Source organism: Sinocyclocheilus anshuiensis, unplaced genomic scaffold, assembly GCF_001515605.1.
Source record: "Sinocyclocheilus anshuiensis isolate Anshui unplaced genomic scaffold, SAMN03320099.WGS_v1.1 scaffold979, whole genome shotgun sequence".
NCBI classification, from domain to species: domain Eukaryota; kingdom Metazoa; phylum Chordata; class Actinopteri; order Cypriniformes; family Cyprinidae; genus Sinocyclocheilus; species Sinocyclocheilus anshuiensis.
The window spans coordinates 493,420-502,265 of record NW_015544223.1 but is presented as its reverse complement, the minus strand read 5'-3'; the positions used below and the strand labels follow the sequence as shown (position 1 = coordinate 502,265).

The following is an 8,846-nucleotide window of genomic DNA, read 5'->3' as shown; positions in this document are numbered from 1 at the left end:
ATTTGTCGTTGTGTTTTCTGACTTGTTATTTTGTTTCCGGATTTGTCGTTGTGTTTTCTGACTTGTTATTTTGTTTCCGGATTTGTCGTTGTGTTTTCTGACTTGTTATTTTGTTTCCGGATTTGTCGTTGTGTTTTCTGACTTGTTATTTTGTTTCCGGATTTGTCGTTGTGTTTTCTGACTTGTTATTTTGTTTTCGGATTTTCGCAGAGGCAGGACATTACATGTTCCTATATTAATAGATAGTAAGATACAGCAGGAGATACAGCAATTGAGGGGAGAAAAAGGAAAGGAACACTACACGACTGAGAACTGCACTCACCTCTGGGACTGTCCTCTTGCATGCCATCCACCTGAACTGCTGTTTCCTGTGAGATCAATGTGTCACGTGTGTCCATTGTGTCTTTAAGCCGTAGCTCTTGGAGTTGTTTTTCAAGCTGAATTGGCGCTCTATCGCCCATCTTGTCCTGGGCGGCCCGCAGTCGGATCACTTCTCCTTGCAGGAGGTTGTACTTGCGCTGTAGCTCTGCCAGATCTCCTTGAGTACCCTCAGGACCACCTGTCTCCGGCACTGCTGCTGTAGTGGGACACAAGTCCTTCTGCATGTACACCTCCAGGAATGAGTCCTGCTTGATCACTGCAGCCTACAGACACAGCAACAATGAGTCATTTAAAATCTCACGATTTAGCACACGTCTCTGTCTAAATCCCACCTGTAGTGCATGAAGCTGAGTGCTGAGGTTCACAAGTCTTTGGCACACCTCCTACAACACAAATAGTTTGGACAGTTATCTTTGTTTTTATCTTCAGTGTTTATTTTTTAAAGCTTCCTTAAGGTGTACCTCATTTAACATCTTGTCCTGCAGCTGGTTCCCATTCCTGTCCTGTGAAATGTAATAATAAATAAGAATAACACATCCAGTACGTACTGGAATGTCTCACAATGACTGAGGAAGCAGAGGAACCTTTACCTTGTTGGATGGACTGTTTATTTCATGGATTCCGTTAACCGATATCGTTCCTTTATCTATTTCAAGGAAAGAAATATGAGAGATGTGGAAGTAACATTGGAGTTTTATTTCAGTAATAGTTTTATTACCTTAAAGGGTTAGTTCACCCAAAAATGAAAATTAGCCCATAAATTACTCACCCTCAAGTCATCCTAGGTGTATATGACTTTCTTCTTCTGGATTTCTCAGACGAATCTAGTCGGAGTTACATTAAAAATTGTTTTTGATCTTTCAAGCTGTTTAATGCCACTCAGCGGGTGTTGCACAAATGAAGTTCTTAGCAATGCATATTACTAATCAAAAATTAAGTTTTGATATATTTACGGTAGGAAATTTACAAAATATCTTCATGGAACATGATCTTTACTTAATATCCTAATGATTTTTGGCATAAAAGAAAAATCTATAATTTTGACCCATACAATGTTTTTTTTGGCTATAGCTACAATATACCCCAGTGACTTGAGACTGGTTTTGTGCTCCAGGCAGGGTCACTTATGCATTATTTCCCAGTAGAAATTATCTGGATATTCTTAAAACATGATATGTTTCCTTGTATAAATATGCAAAAGTGTATAAAATTTGTTTTCAGAGATTGTGGCAAATAGTTGGTTTTTTTTTTTCTTCTAGTTTTAATTTCTCTATACTTTTTTAGATGTGTGCTTAAAAACTAATTGCCACTGATGTAAGAACAATAAATGTAATTGAATGAAACAAATCTCTGAAACTACTCTTAATACCTTAGTTTTACTTACCTTGTTGTTTTAATAATGTTGTAATGTAAATATTTGTATATTTTATATACTTTTGATTCATTATATTTTTAATATTAATGTTTTTTAAATTTGATAATGTTAATATTTTACTGTAAAAACTAGTCCAAAATACAGATTAAGAAATTGTGTACTGGTGACATTGTCACGAATCCGGTCTATGAACTTCCGTTTGTTCACCACAAGAGGTCATTATCCACCACATGGACTCTCACACTACACAGACTGTCACACTCACCCTGGACTTCAGTTCCCACAATCCATTTCACTCTGATTACACACACGGCTGCAGCCAATCACACACCCTACATAAGCCATGGACTTCCTCTCTCTCTCTGCCTGCCCTGAACGATTTTGCCTGTCTTGGATTTCCCCTCTCGTCTCTGCCCTGATCGGATACTGTTTACCTCTCGCCTGGACTATCGCTTGCGTTTCGGATTACCCCTTTGGATTACCCTGTTTGGACATTGTTCGCCGGCGATCGACCACGCCCGTTTACTGGACTACTCTTGTGTCTTGCCCACGTTATACCTGTTTGCCATTGTTTGACCTATGCCTGTTATATGACCACGTCTTGGAAATAAAGCCTTGCACATGGATCCGCACGTCTCACGTCTCGTTCGCCCCATTACAGACATATTCTTTAGATAATTAACATGTTTTTTAGATAAAAAAAAAAGAACATAGATCACAATGTATGCGAATGACAAATATGGTACCTGTTGTTTTAGAGGTGAATTGTACCTCTGTCGATTCACCGTTCAATCTGCAGGACTGTGGACGCTCAATGCAGGAACCCAACAGCACTTCACTCAGTCTGTCCACTGAATTTAGAAACAAATACGAAAGCAGTGTTAATGTCCTTCATTACTAAGTATTCTCTGTAATGCTGTACACTCCTCTGCCTACCCTCAACAATGGCGTCATTCAGTAGCTTTTCCGCCGGGGGAGTGTAGGGCGTATCTGCTCTGAATATATTTCTGGAGTTTGTGGGAACATTAACATTCTGACCTCCGGTGGCCTCGGCCAAATCAGAGAACAATGTCACACGCTCCTGTAACAGCTCCAAAACCTCACGATCCTTCTGCTGGATATCAGCTAGAGAGAGAATGAAACGAAACAAAAAGGAAAGAAAACTAAGCAAAGCAAATATGGTTTGACCACAGATAGAGATGAGTGTTGGATTTCCTGTTTGATACAAACCTCTGAGTCGTCGTAGCAAAGCTTTGTCCTCAGTTTCAATCAGAGGGAAATCCTCTCTTGATGGACAGCTGCAAAAGAGAAATACAGAGATGAAGTGTTTGGTGTTGACTGTGCAGAGATATTTAAGCAGTGCGTCGAGTTGTTGGGGCAAGGAATTGAGTTGACTCTGACTTGCTCACTGTCCGCTGAATGAGTTTCATCCAAGTGTTTCTGTCCTGTTTGGAGGCGGCATGGAGCTCGTACATCTCTGGAGGTGTGGAGTGACTGATGAGGAACATTCCTCGCTCCTGATTGGCTATATCTCTCACAATCAAATTCTGAAGGCACAGTACTGCCGGTTTGTCCTGTGAAAAGAAAAAGGTATTTATGGGTTTAATCGAAAATCAAGATTTACACTTTAAGCCTCTTTGGTTCAGTACATCCAAACATTTTTTTTAAATGTTTGTGTTTTTACTTAACACCAGTGTTGATGCACAGAAAACATACTGACTGCAAAAATTATTGTGGGTTTTACTAATTGTTCTGTGTTTTTTTAATTGTGCATATTTCAAAAGCACATCACATTAAGGTCTTTCAAAGTTGTCTTTATTTACAGTAAAGAAACTAAATTAAACATTAACTAACAAAATGTTTTTAAGTTTCATCTTAAGTGAAAATTCTACTTTCATATTATAGCTAATTTAGCTTTTGTTTATGTGAAATTAAGGTGTAAAAAGCAATAAATAAATAAATAAATAAAATATAGTAAAGTAAAGTGACAAAGTAATATTTTGGCACGTCTAAAGAAAATATATTGATTAAGTATGGTCTTTATAATTAATATTCTTTTTACGTTTTTGTCTGTGGGAAAATAAATATTTTTGATTAATATTCAATCAAAATGTAAGGTTTGAACCAAACCATAAATATAATTTGAGAAAAAAAAAACACATTTGGCTGTAACAAGTATTTTTTCCTTGATCCAAACTATAATTTTTTCAGTCTAGGCAGTTTGATTTTGATGTAGTATGATGGAGAACACAGTGTAAATTAATCCATTGGCCAACAGAAAGCTGTGACTCACCAGACAGGGAAAAACATACTTCTGGTCTTTTTCCTGCATGAACACCAGGATGTCTGTCATTAACAAAACATGCACATCTATACAGAAAAAAAACACAAAGTTACTGATAAATCTACCCATATACCAACTATTTCACTTACTCACACACATAAACACTAAAGGCACCTTTGAGTCTGGAGCCTTGAGCAGTCTTCCAGAGCAGTGCTCCCTCGTGAATGAGTCTACGGCGCAGCAGCTCTCCTCCACCAAACACTCCTCCACCCTTAACTTTCGTCTCAGCTCGCGGGTCCAGACGGGACTGGATCTCCTGCAAACGCTGTGCTCGCTCTAACTCTTGAACCTGCTGATCCACGGAACACAGCAGCTCCCGGATAAGCGTCAGAGAGTCAGCCAGAGATTTACTCTCTTCTTCATTACCTGTGAAATCAAATCAAATCTGTTCTCAGTTCACCTCATATCTGAGCAAGGGAAAACCCAGGGCGGATTCCAGGAACTAGGTGGTTGATGAGCACTAGGCTCCCTTTCTCTTTCACATACTATACCTGTTGATGCTGATTTTCGTGAAGTAATTCAACTAAAGTGTTTGATATGAAAGGATGACACACTAGGTATATCATGTACTGTACATGCACTCATTTTTGTCAATCCAAATTAATTCAGTCTGGTTTTAGATTCTGAAGGTTCTGTTTATATGAACCCTAAACTTTGCAATATGTTTGCCATTTTTGTTTGCATGTCCATTTATGTGTTTAGAAGACAACTTCAGCGCAGCATAATTGTCATTTTTGCCTTGATGACATACCTAAAAGGAAAGTTTACAAATATGTCATAAAAGCTTTTTATAGCAAATATTTACTCAATTTTCAGTCTCCACACTGAACAGTTTGTAAGACGTAAATAAACACATGCACGTTCGTAAGAAGTAAAACATCTGTAAACAGAAATCTTATAATAAAAGGGCTCTATTAAACATATGCATCACGAAACTACACAAGGTACAAGGTTTTTTTTTTTATATTTCATTTAGAAGATAGTCATAGTCAAGTTTTATACACGTTTAGTTGTTTCCTATTTATCAGATTATTTCAGGTCTACACCACCCTTTTCAATCTGATCGAAATTTCATTCAAGTTCAGTGGATCGATTCAAGTGTTTTCATGAAGGCTTTTCAATCTAAATGAGCCATCAATCCGATTACTAACGGATTATTTGGGTGCATGTAAATGTAACTAATGTGTGATTTGTTATAATAAAAAAAAAATAAAACTAATAAAGGTATAAAATACGTAATTCATACATTTTTTGTAAATGTTCAGTTCTGTTCTCATCTAATATAAACACATGCACGTTCGTAAGAAGTAAAACATCTGTAAACAGAAATCTTATAATAAAAGGGCTCTATTAAACATATGCATCACGAAACTACACAAGGTACAAGGTTTTTTTTTTTATATTTCATTTAGAAGATAGTCATAGTCAAGTTTTATACACGTTTAGTTGTTTCCTATTTATCAGATTATTTCAGGTCTACACCACCCTTTTCAATCTGATCGAAATTTCATTCAAGTTCAGTGGATCGATTCAAGTGTTTTCATGAAGGCTTTTCAATCTAAATGAGCCATCAATCCGATTACTAACGGATTATTTGGGTGCATGTAAATGTAACTAATGTGTGAGTTGTTATAATTAAAAAAAAATAAAACTAATAAAGGTATAAAATACGTAATTCATACATTTTTTGTAAATTTTCAGTTCTGTTCTCATCTAATAGTGTCTGCACAGTCAATTCAATAACATTGCTGAATATTACTGTAAGGGTACCCAACTAAGCAAGTGGCAAGGAACCAAAACTCCAGCTGTGACAGAAATGGGAAAAAAAAAACCTTCCTCTGGCCAGATGAACCAACATGGTGTGGTTTAATTCCATAATAATAATAAAAAGTCTAACAATGCTGTCTATAATTGCACATTATACAAAATCATGCAGTGCAAAGCAAGAATGTAGTTTTACATGATTAAACAAGGACTGGCTGTAATTTTGGAGTACATGTCTGAGTATAGTCTCACCTTTAGTGTTGTCTAGTATGCGCTTGATAAGTACAGGGTATTTAGTGATGCGTTGGGTGACGAGTAAGATGCACTCTTGGACACCATGGCGACGCAGTAAAGAGCCTCTGCTTACCCGCTTGACAGTAAAACAAATATTAAAACATATAGTTTATTAAAAACATTCTACTCAATAAACAAAAAATTAACTGGAACCTTATGCTAACATGCATGTCTTTTTCTGGCTGCACTCTCACCCGTATGAACTGCTGGAACCTCTTGTCACGGGCCAACAGCTCCTTATAGAGTTTCACAGCTTTCAAGTGTCGACTGCAAAATTCAACGTAGCATTTCCTCATCTCTTCCGCATTCTGACCTGAGAACTGAAGCAAAGAAAATTTCATTCAAGTCAAGACAAATGGCTGACGTCTACTCACTCAGTAGGAACAATTGAACTAAGCACTTTGAAGGGTGCAAGGTATTACTGTGCCCATATGAGCATGTTTAGTCCATGTTTATGTCTATTGAAACTATTGAGGCTAAATAAATAAATAAATAATTCTATGCCTGTTTATTTGATGACCCTAAAAAAAAAGTGTTATGCAATGTGCTTCAAAATTTAATTCTCCTTGATATTCCACAAATTCACTTTGATATTTACATCACAAATACATTCTAAGACTGTGTTTCCAATATCTCTTATTTACTGACCACAGTAACACGTTTGTTGGAGAATAAAAGAGCCAAGGTCCAGGGTTCCCACAGTCATGAAAATATCAAAGAATTTAAAAATTGTGATACCCAGGCCTTGAAAGTCACGAAATCATAGTATTTTCTATCGCGAAGCTACACTATGTAAGATTTTTGTTGGTCAAAAATGAACAGACTTCCATTATTGAAAGAGTGCTTAAAGAAAATCTGTGTTCTTGCCTTATATGATTCACTACTATAAGCTTACAATATTGATTGAAATTTTGAGCCGTTGTGTCGGTATTTGGCAGGAAATTCCAGGCTTACGACATCTGTTCTTTAATTTGAACTAGTAAATTTAACATTGACTACGTTTACATGGACATCAGTAATCTAATTATTTACCTTATTCTAAATAAGCCAATATTATGATTATGGTGTTTAAATTAGTTGTTTTTAGAATATTCCTTTCATGTTCCTGTTTTACATGTTATAGTTCGATTAATGGCACACGTCATTACGTCCCCACGTGACGCCATCCGACGTCTCCTCCGGAATTTCACGTATAAACATATAGTTCGTCTTCGTGATGATGCCATGTACAGTTTTGGGTGTTTCATTTTTAATTTTATGAAGCTTCACATGCAGTTAATTATTTGTACGTGCAAACAGATGATGGCGGTGTATGACTTTAGCCGGATTAAGGTAATCAAAAATTTCTGTTTACATGATTCTTAATCAGAGTATTGTCTTAATTGTATTAAAATCGGAGTATGGTTGTCCATGTAAACGTACTGATTGACAGTTCTATATGGCAATCGTCAAAGAGTGCTGCAGGAGTGATGTGTTTTTTGTAGGCCAAATAATTAACAACATGTACTTACTATGGGATTAGGGTTTGGTTTATGCTTAGTTGTTAGTAATTATGCATTATTAACTGTAACTGCTATAGTAAGTACCAACTATTCTTATGTGAGCTGTATGTCAGAAGTTCACCTGCTCCACCAGTATATCTCCCAGCTTTTGGATAGTGAAGTTGCGGGTGCTGCTGGGTGCCAGGCTATTGTTTCTTCTCTGCAGTAGTTGGCTCAGGAAATTTGAATGAATAGACAGCAGCTGATCTAAGCAGGGAAAGATGGCGTGAACTACACCCATCTCCATCAACACCTCTTCCAGCATTCCTCTGCGAAACACCCCCTCCATGATTCGCAACGTACGCACGTGGTTCAGCTCCGTCTGAATCAGCTCTAAAAGACACAGATGCATTGATTTATCGAAAGAAAGACATTACAGTACAGAGTGCCTGATAGTACAAAGGAAGCATCTACCCTAAGGATTATGCACAGATCCAATATTTTGACAATATTTTTTTTGTCTAGTCTATTTATATGATTTAACTCACCAGCTTGTTAACAGAGACCTTAAATATCTTAAATGTGTCGGATAAGAGAGACGGTATACAGTTAACACTTAACGAAATGTGCTTACATTACAGGGCTATTCAGACTAAATGTTCAGTGCAAAGTAACATTTAAAAAAGAAACAATGGCTTCCTATGGTCTTATTCATACCACATGGGAACATCTTTATGAAAAGCAGTCCACATTTTCATTTTCTTCCAGCATTTTCATTTTACATTCAATCTAAATAGACCTTAAAGGGATAGTTCACCCAAAAATGAAAATGTGATGTTTATCTGCTTACCCCCAGGGCATCCAAGATGTAGGTGACTTTGTTTCTTCAGTAGAACACAAAAGAAGATTTTTAACTCAAACCGTTGCAGTCTGTCAGTCATATAATGGAAGTGGATGGGAATCACGGCTTTGAGAGTCAAAAAAACATACACAAACAAAACCAAATTAAACCCTGCGGCTCAGGACAATACATTGATGTGTAAAGACACAAAACGATCGGTCTGTGCAAGAAACTGAACAGTATTTATATAGTTTTTTACCTCTGATTCACCACAATGTCTGAACTGTCCTGAGCGCGTTCTCAACAGCCAGCTTGACGCATCTTCTTCATCTCTTTTCTTCTTGCTTTACGGCAGATCGCAGACTT

At 37.0% G+C, this 8,846-nt stretch overlaps 1 protein-coding gene across 2 annotated transcripts in view; it reads right to left on the bottom strand.

The window, feature by feature from the left end:
* Positions 1–8,846, bottom strand: part of arhgef2b (rho/rac guanine nucleotide exchange factor (GEF) 2b) — a 47,691-nt gene that overhangs the window by 1,523 nt on the left and 37,322 nt on the right. For both annotated transcript variants that reach the window (XM_016497994.1, XM_016497996.1), the window contains exons 8-20: positions 7,782–8,032; positions 6,353–6,478; positions 6,117–6,234; positions 4,215–4,466; positions 4,050–4,126; positions 3,158–3,330; positions 2,987–3,054; positions 2,693–2,881; positions 2,503–2,607; positions 972–1,027; positions 843–884; positions 714–764; positions 323–644 (exon numbers count right to left, since the gene is read on the bottom strand). In XM_016497994.1, coding sequence (XP_016353480.1) covers positions 323–644; positions 714–764; positions 843–884; positions 972–1,027; positions 2,503–2,607; positions 2,693–2,881; positions 2,987–3,054; positions 3,158–3,330; positions 4,050–4,126; positions 4,215–4,466; positions 6,117–6,234; positions 6,353–6,478; positions 7,782–8,032 — 1,830 coding nt within the window. The remainder of the gene's footprint in view (positions 1–322; positions 645–713; positions 765–842; positions 885–971; positions 1,028–2,502; positions 2,608–2,692; positions 2,882–2,986; positions 3,055–3,157; positions 3,331–4,049; positions 4,127–4,214; positions 4,467–6,116; positions 6,235–6,352; positions 6,479–7,781; positions 8,033–8,846) is intronic.